The sequence below is a fragment of the Anabas testudineus genome, chromosome 16 (assembly GCF_900324465.2).
Source record: "Anabas testudineus chromosome 16, fAnaTes1.2, whole genome shotgun sequence".
Classification (NCBI taxonomy): Eukaryota; Metazoa; Chordata; class Actinopteri; order Anabantiformes; family Anabantidae; genus Anabas; species Anabas testudineus.
In genome coordinates, this window is record NC_046625.1 from 10064743 (window position 1) to 10083088 (window position 18346).

The following is an 18346-nucleotide window of genomic DNA, read 5'->3' on the forward strand; positions in this document are numbered from 1 at the left end:
TGGTCTGTCATATTGGTCAGAGACTTGGCCTATTATTGCTAAAAAATATTTTCACAATAATTACAATACCACGCATAATCCTATAATTAAATACTGTTTCTATAACTATGTGTGCAGTCAGTGACGGAATGTAACAAAATACATAAACTCAAGAGTTGTGCTTCAATATGATTTTAAGATACTTTACTTTAATATTTTGTCATTTTTGTACTATTTCCTGTTTATATTCCTCTACACTATGTACTTACTGCACACAACAGAAACCCATAAAATGTGTTGTACTGTTACATATTTATATAACCACTATACTGTATATGGGCCGACAGTATAGAAAATCTCAAAATAGCTCCACCTTGGCCAACTACAACAATAAAATACTACTTACGTTTGAATGCATTAGTAATAGTAATCCAACAAATGTTATAATGTTACAATTTTATATACTGTTTGTACTTCTTTTGATATTTTATACTGATACTGTAATACTTTTTTATTTCAGTGACATGTTTACTCACAATGGAGTATTTATATGTGCAGTGCTAAGTATCTACGTGCTTCCTCCTGCATAGATTTACAGCTGAGACCAGTCAAAAAGACCTCATGTCAGAAAAAGAAACGTAGCTCCTGAGCAAATAAGTCCCGATTTACTCTTCATGCTCTACAATGAACGACAAAACATTTTTCCCACCAACTTTATTATACAAATTCTTTATAAGTCACTGTTGTATCCAAGGGAATCAATGAATTGAACAATAACAAAAGGGTTGTTTTGAAATTTATAGGCATGAAAATAAATCCATGAATCTCATTACTAGATACTATCCCTGTCCATAAAATTTACTGTCAGTAATGCTTTAGATATCAGGTGGCCATGTACCATTCTCAGTCTGAATGAATTCCTAATGGTAAGGACACACACCATATTCATTCATTTCTTTCTGAAAACTAGTCTTTTTTTTATCTCACCTGCCTGTGTATTAATCCTCGGTTGTGAAAAAAGAAATAATCCCAGTAGCCATGTAAGAGGATATGATAATAGAAAGACAACAAAATGCTATGAGTTTGGCACTGTACAATTCATTTAATACTAACACATAATTTGTTGAATCCTCAAATTAATGCCAAAGAGATCACTCAAAATATTCTGATTGTACTAGCTATACAAAATACAATACTTGCACAAATTAGATTAACCATTTATAAAATTGTGATAATGAGCTTCAATGAATATGGCTTGTGAGATATTACAGACTTTGCTACAGACCTTTTGTGGCTCTATTAAAAAAATCTAAAACTACTGTATGTCATCTGTCCTATTTCCCTGAAAAAGACACTGCACTCAAAGCTTTCAGGTTTCCATTAGACCTCTGTTTTTCTCCAACCTGTGTACTAAACATTCATCCGAACACACATACATTATGGCGTCATGGGTTTTGTGTGTACAACCCATAATAAGTTATTGGGTCAGGCTGCTTCAGTAGAGACAATAAGACTCAGTCTCTAGCCTGGTGGCGTTAATAACTCCCTTTCCAAATTCATCTATCACTCACTGGCTGTTAAAACACCACCATCTACACATACGTTTAAAAGGCTGTAGATTTTTTCAATAGATGTTTTCTTCTACCGGAGTGGAAACCTAAGTAATCACTTGAGATCAAGAAGTTATAAGGCCGATGTCTAGGCACAGTACATACAGCTGGAAAATCGGCCATATAACCTTAAAATCCTGGCATACTGTAAATGCCTCTCAGTGAAATGGAGCTAGCATGCATCAAGATTTGGAATGGTTTTAAAAACTTGAATTTATGACCAGATGTATGAAAAACAAACCAGTCATGAGAATGCTAGTTATCTAAAAACAATAAACACTTAAATCTCACCAAGTAAAAGAACATCACATCATAAGATAATTGTTAATAATAACCATAACAGTTATAATAATTATTAATAAGAACACTCCATCATATTCATAACAACTACATTTAGCACTGTGTATAGGAGGATTGTCCAAATGAAATCTGTGTTTCCGTTTATCAGCATTTCATCTCAGTATCCTTTCACATGACTGAACAAAACCCAAGCGATAACACGTTTCTTCTTTGATCTGCGTCATTGCCTTTGATTTTTGATTTTTTTTTTAAATCCTCTCTCAATACCTTCCATTGATCAGTCACACTTCCAGCCGTGCTTGTACAGAATGTAAACCTCAAGGACACGATACAAAGTATGTTTGTATCTGGTGCAAATATCAGGGGGTCGTTTTGTGCAAAGATTTGTCTCGGTGTTTCTCTTTGAACTGTGCTTAAATTGCTCTTGTTTTTTGTACACAGTAATACTTAATACATCATGACAATATCAACACAAAATCAAGAGAAAGAGATAGCATTTTATATGGACCACAGATATCACATACTACAGTATATAGGATAGGATAGCCCTTAGTATTGATAAGCGTTGTTATTGATGAAGGTTTTTTTTTCGCGTTTCTGTTTTTTGTTGTTTTTTTTTTTTTACTCATACTGGCTGGAGTGCGATATGATACAGCAAGGTCTTCGTCTTGAGGATGGGAAGGGCTTCCTAACCATCCGAGTCTATTATGGCGTATGGAGCCACGCAGAAGAAGGCCTCAGGTGGCCCTCGCTTCAGACTCAGAGGTTTTTGGCTTGCTCTGAAGCCAATCCTGTACAAAATATCACTGACTTCTATAATTTGTCACCTGGTGAGAATAATAAAATGGTGATTGTCAGACCAGCTTCCTCTGTGGTGTTTTCTTTGTATCTCCATAAATGGCTTTGAAGGACAGTTGTGTAAGTGCAACCTCTGCGTTATGATCTATTCATTTGTGCTCTGTGGAAAAACCTTTGCTTCTCGTACGTACACAACCTACGGTAAAGCAAGTTGCTGCTTTATTGGTAACTCTGGACTCGTGTGTTTGTCTCAACATTTTTTGTAATATCATGACTGATGGCTCTATATTATTTGGTAGCCCGTTGTTTTTACAGTTAAGTTCTGATCTATAGATGGGAACATTAGGGACAAATTCTCCATAATGTAATCTAAGATCAGCTTTTTACACTCCTGTAGTGTAACAGTGATCAGTGTGAGTTCCGCTGGGGATTTGATCTAAGGTCACATGGAAAACTAGGCAACAGATCAGTAATGTGGGAACTTCCGCAGTTCAAATCAGGTGCGGAGTCCTGACAATAGGATCAAGCTGCTGTGTCCCAGTCAGAAGCAGCCCCCAAATCATCCACTCTTGTACATGGGAAGCAACAAAAGGCTGTTCTGCCTCCCTGTGTCGGGATGAGGTTGGTTTAGCAGAGTGTAAGATTTCCAAAATTCCTCACCAGGCACACGGTTCAGTTAGACTCATCTGGTCCTCCGGGCTCTTCACCGATGAGATTCAGTTTAATAAATCGTCGTCAGCAAGGACTAAGCAGGTTTACAGTCCAGCAGGCAGTCGACTCGATTATGAAATACTGTGATACAATATTCCACATGGTCCATCTTTTCGCCGACTTCTTTTTTTTTTTTTTTTGATATCGTCTGGTTCCCTATCTAATATGGCTCCTGAGTACTTGAAAAACATATATAAAAACAAAATTATGAACGACACCTCTGTTGGTTTTGTTTCACCCTTCCAATCAGTCTTTATACAAGTAATGGCACTGCTGTATATGGCATTATGGCAAATTCTGTTACAAAATATGGCTGATGTAGGCTATCACATAATCGGAACAGATGTTCCCCAACTAGAGATTTTATAATCATATTTAAGCTATTAATTACAATAGAACACTAATTTGAATAGCCTAAACACGTTACACTGTTACTATAATTTATACTTATAGTTTTATTTCTTAGTTGTAGTTGTATATCTAATATTTAAATGCAGAAGGGTGATCTATTCCATGCCTCAGCTGAGGGGTAACTCTACCTTAGGCACAAACCTCACACTGTCACCTCATTTTTACTCCCCGTCCTGATCCCCTGACTGCCTCCTCCACTTCCTGCTGACCCCCCACCACCACCCCCTCCTGGTATGAAATGTAGCTGCTCAATGGTGTTCTGCCTTTTTGCTGCAAAAGCCATCCTCCTTGCACTGTGGCCTCCTAGTGTTCCCGTTCCCATGACTACCCCCGCTCCAGGCATCTCCCCCGCCCAGCCCATGCCGCCGCTCATGTGCCCTGTCACGGCCGTGGTCCTCTCCTGCTCTCGTCCGGACGTGGGGTGTGAATTCATCTTGATCATGTGGTGTCGGTCCAGGGAGGGTGTAGCGCAGACATTCTGCTGGGATTGGGCCTTCTGCTGGCGAGGCAGCGTGGGGACAATCCCTCCTGTGTGGGCATATGGATCCACAACTCCTATCCCACCAACTCCCATCCTCTCCTCCAAATGATCTGGTGACATGAGCAGCCGTTCCTGCCTGTCCTGCCTGTCCTGTCTGTCCTGCCTGTCCTGCCTGTCCTGCCTGTCCTGCCTGTCCTGCCTGTCTTGAGGTTTGCGGGTAAGGGTCTGCGTGTTGGAGTTCTTATTGGAGGCAGCCATGGCTTTGTAGTACTGGTGTTGCTGGTTCTTAGACAGTCGGGACAGAGTCCCTGTGTTGCCAGGGACATCACCCATGTTAAGAAGTTGATCAGTGGACTTTACTTTCCTCGGGGGCTTAGAGAGAGTGTCGTAGTTGGGGTTGAACTGGGGCTCTGGGGGATCCAGAGGGTAAGGATTTGGGGTGGGTGAGGCAGGCATGCCGGAAGGCGGAGGTGGGATCCAGGGACGCATTGCGTGCCTGGGTAGGGTTCCTCTCCCACTAAGGGTGTAGTCTCCACCCCAGTGGAGGTGGTGCTGAGAGGATTGGAGAGCCGGCTGGGCTGTGTGAGGCCGACGCTTGGTGGTGCAGTAACCAGATGAGTACTCATCAAGACCTTTCTCTGGAAGCCAAACAAAATTTCTTTGAATTGTTTATCATCATAGTAGAATCAGCACATAATCACACATCCTGTACTTTATGCTATAGAGTCAAGAGCATCATCGTGTTTCACAAACAGCTGCACAAACTCTACTGTAGGGGGATGAGGGGTAGGCACACGAGTACATATGTTCACATTTCTCAAAAATAAAGGTACTTACCTAGGCGTTTGAGTGAGGAGTATCTGTTGAGTTCAGGCTTGGTGGCACTCTCGTAGGAGGGAGGCAGCTGAGCCAGGTTGTGCAGGGAGTGGTGGAAAGAAGGCTGGGATTTGGTGTTGTTGTGTTTACTGGAAAGCAGGGTGCCTCCAGCTGCCAGCTGAGCATTGTTCATTCGAGGGGTACGTTCTATGGAGACCACAGGGAGGAAACGACTATGTGTTAAATGAGATTTTAATCCTCTGGGTATAGCACACTACACGTAGTTGCGTGTCAATCTGCTAACATTCACTAGAACAGATAGATGTTAACGTCCTTTCAAGACTAACACAGGCAACCAAGGCTATGATAATCATTCTTATTGTTGAGATGATTGAGTCTACTTTTGAACTTAGAACAGAATGAAGTAAACTAAGCATCAGGGTGATTAAATGTAATTTACATAGGAGCCTGGTTTGTAGCAGCTGCCTTACCGATAGTTGCAGTGTGTTTGGGGCTGGAGCCTGATGAGTGGATGAAATTGTGTTGCAAATTGCCCACTGTAAGTCAAAAGAACATAACAGTAATCAACTCACAAAATGGATCTCAGGTAGTTTACAGTTCAATTGCATTTTAGCATAAAAAGATCAAGACGACTATGTATCTTTTTTGCATCTATTCACCTTGTGATAATTAATCTTTCATAAAAAAAAACTTTGCCCAGATTATTGTGTATTTACCAAATTGCATTTTTAAAATCTTAATGGTGGGACACAAAAAATAAAATATTTTCTTACAGTCGTGACAAACACAACGACCCCTTACAAACAGCTTAAAAACTGCTTTATTTGTGTGACTGATTGTGCTATTAATGCAGTAAAAGCCTTCAACCCTCACATCTGTTGTCCTTGCTCGGCAATCCTGGGGCATAAAGATTTTTTGGAGCTCTCCCCAGTGTTCCCTGTCCGTCCCCTACAGCCAACGCCACGCTGTTGTTTCTCTCGTCCTGCTGGACTGGGCTCGACTGGTGCCGCAACATGTCAACCAGGGCTCTGATTAAACACAAGCAAAAAAGAAATTCAAGATAAAACTACTGGGTAATGGCCTTTTGAGTATCCTTTTGAATTTTACTAACATTTCTAATCTAATAAGGCTCTAATCTAATATCTTAGTGAGTAGCATGTGCTTTGTGCTGAGGGTTTTTTTTTTTCAGTAATTAGCAACAACATTACAATAATTTTAATAGCAGTTATTAAATGTCTTCATTATATTTCTATAATATATATAAAACTGTATACTTGTGGTGAGGAATCGTATTGTGCAGTCTCTATTTCACCTAAATACTGTTTGTATATAAATGTGTGTACAGTGTTGAATAAATTGGAACAACAGCTATTTTATTATTTTGTATTCTCTAAGGGACTACAAAAATCTAAATGCACATCTTTATTGCCAATATTACAGGCCATATATTGGATAAAAAGCCCTGAGGAAATCAAAACAACCATGATTTCTGCAGCAGCCACTCGGTCAAGATCAAATATGTTTCAGCTGATGACTAATAGCATTATTCTGAGCCCAGAATGAAGTATCTGGGCCATTTATGGAGTCCTGAAAACCTAATTTCATTACTGTATTCATACACTGAATTAAGTAATAAATCCAACAGTAAGAAATTATGAAAAAAAACTTAAATCCTCACCTCGGCATATTCAGGTCCCTCTGGTTGGCTTCCCGCTGCACCTTGTTGAAAACCACCTTGATGCCCACAGCGACAGCCACCATAAACACAACCACACCGCCGATGACGAAGCCCGTGTTGTGGCTCTGCTGCTTCAGTGGATCAAAGTCTGGGTCAGGACCTAATTCCTCTGATATAATCATGGCATCTGTCTGTGGCTTGGCCCAGTCTGGAGAATCATAGTTTTTACACATGTCCTGATCCAGTTGCCGGCCTCGGTCTGGGCAGCAGAAGCGGTAGTGGCAGGTTCCACAGCAATAGATGAAATTATCCTTGGAGCAGTTGAACGCGCTGTCAAAGTGTCCCATCACATCATAATAACCTCGACATACATCCATCCACACATCTATTAGGCGCGGTTGACTGAGCTCTACCTGAGCTGCACTTAAGGGAGGTGCGAGGGCTTCGGCTGAAGTCACATTCTTGGGGAACATGACCTGGGGCAGGGGTCTCGGAGGCGTCTCTAGAACTCCCTCCGAGGTCTCTGGGAGTTTCTCCGAGGTTTTGGTCCTGCCTTGGAGAGCAGCTGGCCTAATATTGGCCTGGATGGCAAGGAGCAGGAGCGAAGGACTGGGGTCATTCTTGGGCTCCTCTGTGAACGGCCTCCCTGAGCGGTCCATGTGCTGAGGAGGGGGGGGTGGAGAGGTCTCCACAACAGTGGTAAGTGGGGCAGTAAGGAGGGAGAGCAGGGAGACAGCGAGGACTCTGAGATTGGTGGTGGGCGTCATTTTTACATGACTAAGAGATCTATTTTCTGTTGTTGAGTCAGTGCAGTCACAACGCTGTATCCGCTTTTGCAGTTTAACCCACTAAAACGACATGTGAAATATTCAAGTAACATGTACAACCTACTGAGTATTGATGATGTATCAGTAGTTTCATTCAGCAATGGTGGATGATGCAATTGTTTTTTCAGAAACTGAGAAGCTATATGATGCAAAATTAGAAAATGTCAGGAACAATAAAATTGAAAAGGACTAACAATGGTGATAATGGTACTAAAATTGTCTTAATTTACTGCAAGAAGGGAACTCTGGATGCGACTTCATCTTTTGGCATCCTAAAACGCCTCTCAAGTCTGGAACACTAAAATAAATGCAGTTTTGTAAAAAGGACAAATTGAAAACAACAATCTTCTTGCTTTTAGTCGTTAATGCCTTGTTCTACATGTCCCGCTGAACAAAAGAACACATCTGACGTGCTGCTGGATGTAATTTTTTTTTTTTTTTTTTAGTAAGTAGAAAGCCCAGCAATAATTAGTGGTAGGTATTTTCAATGAAATATGGCAGTCCGGTACATTCCTGTGCTGATCATGGCACTTGAGCAGTAATCTATGGCCAGCGTTTTGTCAAATGTAAACAGGTTTATCTGTTTTGATTATTCCTGGATGACTATTTGAGTCTGGCACTACATACATTCAGAATTGGCACTTATTTAGGCTGTAAGCTATTCTCTTCTGGACAAACGTATGAAATCTACAATAGTTTTCATACATGCTTTTGGCATTGTAAACAATTAAATGGAAATAACAGACTGCACTGCTGATGAAACCTGTCCATCAATAACGCCTGGTTTCTCTGGAGCACGGGGCCACCTCTGTTGTAACGTGCCTGGCACTCATCACGCTCTGATACATGATACTTGATACGCCGTGTACTTAATCTTTTCTGTGCTTGGATTAATGTGCATCAGTACTCGCCTGGTACAGATTGTTACTGTGATTGGGCTGTGGGTGATAATGAGGGAGGCTCAGCTTAAGTGCTAGAAGACTGTAACAACTGAAAATTAGAAGTAAGCATAAACCAAGGAAACGGCTCGCAGCCTGTGAAACACATTTCACAATGAGGCAAATGTCATGGACTTTAAATGTTCTCCAATGAGCTTTTAGGCACGAAAAGTTGCCCGTGTCATTCAATTGTATTACTAATTAGATGTGGACTGAATGGCACATTGCTTCTCCATGTGACATGTCTCTCTAAGTAAAATTATTCCTGATTTGTCTCCGAGGTTCAAAGAATATCACTTTTGTTGAGAAATATGTAAATGTGTGAAGTTATTGTGTTGGAGGTGTTGGCAATAATAGACAGAGGCAGATCTGTCTCCCACAGAAATTATAATTATATGTAATTATCAAAACGTCCCTATCTGTAGCAGAGAATGTAGGCACAGATGGGGGAGACAGAATGCTGAAATCACAGAGGGCTCCACTTGTTTCAGTTACATGCTCCTCTAACCTTCTGAGGAGAGTTCAGCGGAGAAAAAATAGAGACACAAAGCAGCAGTTCTCACACTGACTAATGTTCCAAAGAGCTCTCCAGGAGCTTTTCTTCTTGTCGACTATAAATGTTCTGCTTGATTTCCAGAAATTTCTTCGGGTCTACGCGCCGGCAATCAATCCTGGAATGTGCCGGCCGAGTGTCCACTGTAATACAAACGAGAGATATGATTAGAAGGAAACCCTAAAATGTCTTCCCTTCACTTACTGACACGTGCACAGAAGTCATTTTTATTAATTGCATTATACGTGTGTGTGTGTGTGTGTCTGTGTGTGTGTGTGCACTGTAGGAAACCGAGTGCACGACCGTGTGGCTGTTTGGTTGCAGGAGGAACACGCTCCTGAAAAGCCAATGATAGAGAAAGCGCGCAGAGGGATAAATGCAGGGTAGGGATTTAAATGAGCAAAGAGATTGTGGCGAGCGGGAAGAGCCAGAGGTATAGATGCAGAGACGACCATGAGTGGGAGGGCGGTGTGTGGGTGGCACAGAATCAAGTACATTTCTCCCAGCACTTAGCAATACAACACAGCACATCACACAAACAGCACCACCAAACAGATCTGCTAATACAGTCCATGCCACACACACAAGAAGAGTGCTAATCAAGACTGTAATTCAGCCAGTGTTAGAACAGTTAAAGAGAAGAATCAGAACAGGACAAAAGGTTTTGTGTGTGTGTGTGCATGTGAGAGACTATAGTAGGCATTCTGTAAACCTCCTTGTAATGAGTCTTTCCCTCTCCCCTTTATTCCTCTTGCTCCCCCCTTCTCCTTTTTCTCCCTGGTTCTGCCTTTCTCTCTTTCTCAGATTCTGTGCGTGGGTTGAGGCAGCTAACTCTCTCAGAATAGCACTGCAGCTCTGTCTGTGTGTGAGTGAAAGAAGCAGTGAAAGAGAAGGGAGGCAGAATCCAATCTACACCCATTAGCCAAGCCAGATTTCAAAGTCGCATCTGGCCGCCTCTTGCTCGACAAGATGACACTGATTCCTTGCACCTTGTCATCTGTGAGCGCTGCTCAACTTTCATTAGCATTTTTTTTTTTGTGTGTGTGTCCTGCACCCACTCCATTTACTTTGTGAGGATCCAAACTGGTCTTCAACAGACGTGCAACTACAGTTATCAAACAATGAGTAAGATTTCAAATTCAACATATTGAAACTGTGGAAATATTGAGGGCTGGTCCAGAAATCACTTAGTCTAATATATATTACTTAACATTAAAAGCAGCTCCAGTAACAAATCTCAGTGGTGCTGAAGCTTTGCAGTGGGGACAGAAGGGCACACACTGGCATCTGTGAAAATGCAATTCTGAGTTATGTGGCCACTGGAGGGAGGACACACCATTTCAACAGACTCCTGGCGATGCAAACAGTCGCATCACAGCAAATCCAACGAGCGGGCCCCTCACTTTGGTTGCAGGATGCTGACGAGCTGTGCAGACGGCTGGGCATGCAACAATTTCAACAGGTGTTTGTTGGAAATGAAACAAAATGGCCTCTTTTTTTTTCCTCTTCTTCTTCTTCTTTAGACACACTGTTGCAAAACGCACCGTGATATGAATGAGAGACGGTGGGGGGGGGAAGCATACATATATGTCATGTAGATGCAAAAAGAGATTCAATCAGAGTGAAAGACGCGGAGCGGCGGTTCCCTCAGTGCCATCAGTGAAATATATGCTGCGCAATGACTTTGCATAAGCCGTCTGCTTTTGACATCGACTCCTCAGACCGCAAATGCTCCTTCATTAGGTCATGAAGTTGCAACTTGCAATGAACAAGCATGCGGGTTATGGACATGACTTGCATGTATCAGTAGGCTATGAGTGCGTGGGTGTATCCGTGCCGGTGTGTGTGTGTGTGTGTGTGTATGTGTGTGTGTGTGTGTTATCTGTGGTCTTAGTACCTTAATGTTCATAATGTCATAATGTGCTGGCACCTGTCGATTAAAGTGTTTAAGTGATGAAAAACATGTCTGCCCAGCATAAAGCCAGTGTGGAGATGTTTCTGTGGCGCAGCTTTCATCCAAGTGTTTTGTTTGACAGCCTCCAGCGCAGCTCATGCGTCTCAACAGATGCCAAACTCGTTTTCCATACATACACAAGCATGCAGCGAACGTATAAAACAGTTTTGCCCGTAATTCAGTCATTTCTGTTGTATTAATGAAAGGTGCATAATGTCGTGTCTTACCTGTGCGTTGCTCGGGGGTTTGATGCTGGAGAACAGCGCTGGGAGAGCCTGCGCACTGTACCTCAGCGTTTCTCAGATGGCAGCCTGTTATTGTAGCAGAAGAAGATCAGGACAGATTGAACTGTTGCTGGATCGCACACCTGTTTTAAAAGCCCGTGATGTTTTTTTTCACAAGAGTAGACTTCAGTCGCTCTTGGTGCGTCTCCATCAGGCTATTGATAATCCATCACCACGGCAGAAAAAAAAAACGCGAGCAGGGAAGACGGTGCACAACGAGATGTACTGAGATTTACTGATACATGTGACAAGAGGATTCAGCTGCACACGACATCGGAAAAATCCTTTTGTTTTACGGCACAAGTTGCACTAGAACTATCCCGGAGAAAACGCAGTAATTCAGGTGTTCATAATGTCAAACATGCCAAAAAAAATGTTCCCCCGGTTTAACTTTTCTCCATCTACAACTGTCTGAGGATGGCTCCCTTCATAATTTCCAAGCGAGATAGGTTACACCGCCTAACTAACTGCGACTGGCCTCACGGAGGTCCACCAGCTGGGGGGGCGCTCTGATTGGTCGGTCAGACTGGTGCTGATGAGACTCTGCTGCGCGCTGCTGATGGTCATAAGGTCCATTCAACTGGTGGCGTTTATCTTTATTCCCCTCCACTTCATTTCCCTCTTTAATTGAATGACCCAGAGGGCCCACATTTCACTGGCTCTGTGCAAAAATATCGCTCAGGGATTTGGTTTCTGCCAAAAAGTAAAATGCAAGACTGAGACAAAGCTGGAAAAATGAGGGGGGGAAACTTGCAAAATGCAAAGCAGCCGGTAAAGTCGGCGGAAGACCTCCGAGATCCGAAGTGTGTATGTTTGTATGAGAGAGAGGAAAAAGAGACACAGAGAAACACGGTTGCCACAGCAACTGTGTCATTATGTTGGTGGCAATTATGAAAGCGATGAAAACGGGGAAGGGGAGAGGATTGGCGCAAAGGCTTCAGTACTGGAGCATGAACGAATCTGTCATTTAGACCAAGACCTACACATTTGTGGCAAATCAGAGAAATGGGGGGAAGTTTAGGACAAACAAGGGACAGCTGAGGATCTGGAAAACGTAAGAGTAGGCTACAGTAGATAGAGTGTGAGGTTTGTAAAAGATGGAGTTGTCTCTCGTTTGGCTTCATTTCCACCGTCACAGTAACTGCCTCCTCACGATCCTCACATCAACAGCACATGAATGAATCAAAATAGATTTTTTTTTTTTTTTCCTTCAAGCAAATTTAAACCAAATACTGCATGTATGGTTAAGCTGATTACACTGTATGTGACACAGGTATCCCCCCTCTCACTTGACTCACGTTACAATAAGGAAAACCCCAGCATTAATAGCTTAGGACATGAAGTGGAGGTTGATTCCTGGTGGCTAATAAGGTAAACACTTCCAAAAAGGGGCTTGGGGAAAGCTTATGGATTCCCAGGTGTCTAAGAAGGGCCTGATTATTACCTGCATGGCAGGCTGCTATTTCTACACAGGTGGGTGGGCTGCTGCACGTCTGCAGCAGAGGCCAGCGGAGCCCTTCATTAGATGGTCCAATGACGCTCTACCGGGTGCACTTTTCCTCACTGGTTTGCTGGGGTGGATGCAATTACTGGTTTCCTCATAATGGTTATTCCATCACTGCAGAACAGGAGACCACTATAAACAAAATGAAATGCTATCATATGTTACCCAACACCTAAAGGTTTGTGCCAGTATCCATTCACAGCAGCTATACCAATACACACAAACAGATCACTGCAGGAGTTTCACTTTAAATACAATTGTGCATGCAAAGGGAATAACAGCAAACAAATACGAGTCGTTTTCATTTCACTTCTCAATTTCAATGTTTTATTAATTTAAATAATTTAAAATGGACACAAAATATCCAGCCAAGTCTGCACAATGACAGGAGTTTCAGAGGCACCTTTTCTATCCAAATCAAGACAGCGCCTCACTGTGTTTCCAGGGGAAATGAAGGCCCCCACACGCATTTAGAGCAGAGAAAACCTGCCCGTGAAACCTTGCCAGGGCAGTGGATAGGGGAGACGATTTCTATCACACGTGGAAGTTTTCCTACTGATGTCTTCTCTTGTACCCACATGGCTGGTCAGAGAGCTGGGTATTTGAGAGCACATACTGCTTTGTAAAGAAGCAGGGCTAGTTTAAGTGAGTCACACCACTGTGTGTGTTTGATACAGAGACTAGATGATTCATTTTTTTTTTTAATAAAGTCGTCTGGCAACCTACCCTGTTCCCTTACAGCCACTGATCTATGTCTTCACAAACAACCACAAGACAGCTGAATATGGACGTGTCAATTATAAACAGCTTTTGAAAATATTGCAAAGTGATGAAATTTCTGAAAAATAAAAAATAAAAACTTAAAAAGGGTCTGACATCTCTGTCCGTACCCCAACTCCTCAATGAAAAGACGTTACTATTATATATGTGACAATAACATTTCTCTTCCAGTGGCAACATCCTTCAGAATTGTAAGAAAAGAAGCTCAATTTGGAAACCTGATTTTAATCAATGCAACACCTTTGTTTAGGCTCAAGAATGAGCCCAGCTGAGCAGTACACAGTACCATCACAGCAGTATTTACCAAGAAACACTTTAAAAAGAGCTGATAAAGTCTGAGACAACAGTAGTTACGTCTCACCAATGGACAGATATTCGAGGCCATGTTATACACAGTGAAAACCATTCCCTGTCATTCATTAAGGATCGGCCACAGGAAAAAAAATACATGGCATGATTTCCAAAGGTGCATGCTTTCTATCAAAAGAGGAACAAATATTTTTCATTGTGTGTTTCGGTATGGAAATTATTAACACATCTGTGATGGCAACGGGACAAAATAGAAGATAAGGTATGAGTACAAAGTGGACAGTCTGGATTGGTGGTAGAAAGAGTCCGAAAGAAAGGGAACGAAAGCATTGTCAGCACACTTCAATATTTATATTTACACACTCTCTCACTCACACACATACACGCACTGAGAGTTTTCTTGAGGTATTAAAGTCGCCTCAGTGCACGCTTTTTGTCTGCTTTCTTTTTCCCTGCTACGTTATTAGTGCTACTACTACTGTTGCTGGTGGTGGTGCTGGCTCCATTAGCTCCATTACCCAGAGCTGCTGGCACAGCTGCTGCACTGGGTCCCGCTCTCTTTGTGGGGTCACCTGCATGTTTCTTTGGCTGTGGGCCGTCATTAGGGTCCTGAGGTGCCCCAGAGGTCCCGCCGGGCCCGCCCATGGCGTGGATCTCTGTGAGCAGACGAGCCCGGGACTCATACTCTGCATAGTCCTCTAACAGCAAACGCCCAGCTTCTTCGTTCAGAGCCGACTCTGGGTTTGGATGGATGAGAAGACACTTGATTGTCTGCAGGGAAACAAAGACAGCAATAGAAGTTTAAATACCGCGGTAATACAGTTGACATTCAGAACGATAAACACTGATGGTTCATCTTACAAGCAAGATGTGTCTGAGGCCGAGTTCTGCCTTCCAGTCCCTCTTCAACACATTGACACAGATCTCTCCCTTGTGACCCACGTTAGGGTGAAAAATCTTGGTCAGGAAATAACCCTTGGGTGGAACCGCAGGGAAGTCCTTCCCGAGGACCAGACGCATTCGGAAAATGCCACCAGCAAATGGAGTTCCCTCTGTCAAAGTATAAAGAATTCATCACATGAACAGTATGTTCTGGTTGTGCCAAACTCGCTCTATACAAAGTAAGTGGGTCATAGAGTGGCAACTGAGTCAACTAACAAAAACAGAAAACATATCTAGGCCAGTGACAGATCTTTGGTTAAATTAACCTGACTTTCTAAAAATGAATATCAATGGTGATGAAAGTTGTCACTTACAAAAAACATGTGACATTTGAAATGTACTGCACTGCCTCTTGAAAATCATTCATTACCTGCTCTAGCTAATAACCATTCTGTACTTGGACTGAAAAATGCAATATAAAACTGATACAGAGAAGGTCTTAAAGGTTTACTTAACAATAACAGAGTCTGAAGCAGTGGGCCAATGAGCTCACAGTGAGAACAGTACATAGACAATGTTGACTGTGTGAGCATTACATGTAATTATCAACAACAACAACAAAATCTTCAAATAACATCTTTCTACAGCTTACTATGTATGATACATTACTCTAAATCTTAAAGAATTTTAAATCTAATGACTAAACTATTTAAACACGTCTAGTTAACCACCAACTCTGACAGCCTACTCACAAGACAGATGTTAGCAGGCAAGAGCTGCTATTACCATGAGATGATAATAAAAGGTTAGTCATGAAAAGAAAAATGGCTTCACTGCCAAATGGCTATCAAGTTATTTTACTGAATATATAGTGGTGGGGCAGGTTCTCATACCGTGAGATTCAAGTATGACACAAATGCACTATAAATGTATGTACTGACCTAATAATTATGTTTGAGCAGGGTTTCAGATACTTTTATGTACAGTGAGGCAGAGTTACATGCTAGGGAAACATCCTAATGCAGACAGATACCAATTAATTTCAGTCGTGAGATGTAAAAAGCATAGCTGTAAAGGATACTCAGAACTTACATGAAGGCTAATGACAGAATCCTTTACATACCTGGGCCTTCAATGGCTGTGTGCAGTTCAGTAATGTCCTCCTCACTTGGATAAATCTTGATACCTTCGGGCGGATCTGCTGCTAAAGCTGAAACCTCTTTGTAGACCAAGCGAAGAACGTGAGGTGGCAAATTCTCCACATTGGAGTTCTAGAGAAACAGATAACTTACTCAGCTCACGTTGTAGATACATTCAAACACAGGCCTACTTCAAGCAAACGTAACAAGGTAAAGAGATCTGAAGGAGATTAAGCCAACCTTGGTAGACAGGACAAAGCGTTAGATAAAATTGGCAAACACTGACCAAAAGAGCCCAAATGTGTTTTAAAAAAAAGAAAACTCTTTATTTTTAACACTAATATCTCATTTTATGAATGTTGTTAGACAGTGGTACCTAATCCACCTGTGAAAATAACTTTAGAGATGAAACCAGCAAGTATCTGAATTTCATGTGTTTTCTCCTCTCCCTCAATCTGTACAATCTCTACGCCATGTTAATTAACAGATTCACTACTTAAAAGAAATGCAATTAAAGCTATTTTCTGACATGTTTAACACAAACAAATAATCAATAATAAATAAATAATAATTATCAAATTTTTAATTTGATAATTAAATAATAAAAATGCTGTTTAAATACTGCTTCCATTATTCACCACTAACATCAATGGACACTCTCTAGCTCTTCTCCTGCTGATGAACACACAGGGCGTTACTTCCCATGTTGAATAGTAGATTTACATGTATCCTCGTTTTTCCCTTTCACAAATAGCAAAATGCTGCTTGAGTTACAAAGTTTCACCTCTCAGGACATGGTTCATACACAACATAAGGCATCTTCATAGAGCTCAAACAGGTTTAAGATAAATTTGTTTAACGTAACAAGGATTATCGGGTATTTGCACAGTCAAAAAGATAAGTGATATTAAAATAGTTAACGTTAATAGGATGGGAAATCAAACGTCGGCAGGTAATTTTACGTTAAGGGTTGAGGTTAACGTTAGCACTACTAGCCTATATCTTACCGATGAGACAACTGGCGTTAATGATAAAGCTGGTCGGGAAAATGCGGTTAAAAACTGTGAGAGCGTTTTTGTTAAATTACACAAATTTATATGGAGAGTTTTAATAAACATCGGAGACTCCAGCAAATAGACACAACCCTACATTAAAGCTCGACGGCTGGAAACGGCTACACATCGGATCAAGCTAGCAGCTATTCCTGCTAGCAGTAAGCTCGGCCATCCGACTTACCATCTTCAAAAGGATTTCTGCAGAGGTAATGGTTAAATGGCGTGTGTCAGGTATAAGAAGACTTTTTCGTTAATGTTTGGAGAAACTATCTTTAACTTAGCCGGTGGACACTGGCTCCTCTTCTTTTCTTCTTTTCGTTGACACAGGAACAAAAATACGATCCTCCGTTTAACCTACTACAACTGGCCAATGAGCGTGTTGGTGTCGCGATACGTCAGAAAATCTAAACCAATCATGATACGTTATAGTCAATGTCAAACGCTCCAAAACTCTATCAGCCAATCAGAGACAAATTTAGACAGATACTAATCAGCTATTGGTCGGTTTAAAAAATCACACGTACCCCCATCAGGCTATCAGCAGAACATGTTTAATATATTTTTCTTTGCTTTAGCAAAATTATTAATGAAACGATGTCAATACTATTTGCAAGAAAAGATCCGGCACTAAATTTGTAACTTAAGTAAACATAAGAAGTAGTAGAAAGAAGAAATAATAATAGTTTTCAATTGAAAAATAAGGCCAACAGAGAGCTACTGAACATGCTCCTTACTACAGCAGCTGGTTTCAGACAGATCACCCACCATGAGCTCACATGAGACACATTCACTTTCCCGCAAGTAATCTCCATTGAATTCATTCTGGGACTTATTAAATCAGCTGGCTGCACAAGTAAGGATTTAAGGGAAATACTTTAAAGTACTCCTGCTTTTACATTTTAATGAATTCATTCATGAAATTACTTGACCCTTGATTGAAAGTTATGAAAAAAAAAGAAAAGGTTAAAACCTCCAACTGCTTCTTTATATAGACACTGTAGAACATAGTAGATTAGTAAAAGTAACAATACACAGGCAAATACATTACAAGTCCTGCATCATAATAATAATAATATAAACACCTTTATTTGTCATTTGTCACATTTACATGTTACAGATGAAATTGGTCCTCTGCATTTAACCCATCCCTCATTAATGTCTTGTGGTTATATTAATCATATTCTGAAAAACAAATACTAGCTACAGTTATAAAATAAATGCAGTGAAGTCAAAGAATGAAGTAGCAGAAAACTGAAACCCTAAAGTTAAATAGAATACCTCAAAATTGTATCTTTATTGAAGTACTAACACTGAAG

At 41.2% G+C, this 18346-nt stretch overlaps 2 protein-coding genes across 2 annotated transcripts; both read right to left on the minus strand.

The window, feature by feature from the left end:
• Positions 1-689: 689 nt before the first annotated feature.
• LOC113170005 (protein shisa-7) lies at positions 690-11800 on the minus strand. Its single transcript, XM_026371853.1, has 6 exons — positions 11305-11800; positions 6806-9266; positions 6001-6155; positions 5598-5663; positions 5128-5313; positions 690-4928 (listed from the first exon to the last, which is right to left on the minus strand). Exons 2-6 carry the CDS (start codon positions 7570-7572, stop codon positions 3952-3954), a joined length of 2151 nt encoding a protein of 716 aa, XP_026227638.1. The 5' UTR covers positions 7573-9266; positions 11305-11800; the 3' UTR covers positions 690-3951.
• A 1873-nt stretch (positions 11801-13673) lies between these two features.
• ube2s (ubiquitin-conjugating enzyme E2S) lies at positions 13674-17388 on the minus strand. Its single transcript, XM_026371880.1, has 4 exons — positions 17212-17388; positions 15960-16107; positions 14816-15006; positions 13674-14725 (listed from the first exon to the last, which is right to left on the minus strand). Exons 1-4 carry the CDS (start codon positions 17212-17214, stop codon positions 14363-14365), a joined length of 705 nt encoding a protein of 234 aa, XP_026227665.1. The 5' UTR covers positions 17215-17388; the 3' UTR covers positions 13674-14362.
• Between the last annotated feature and the right edge of the window lie 958 nt (positions 17389-18346).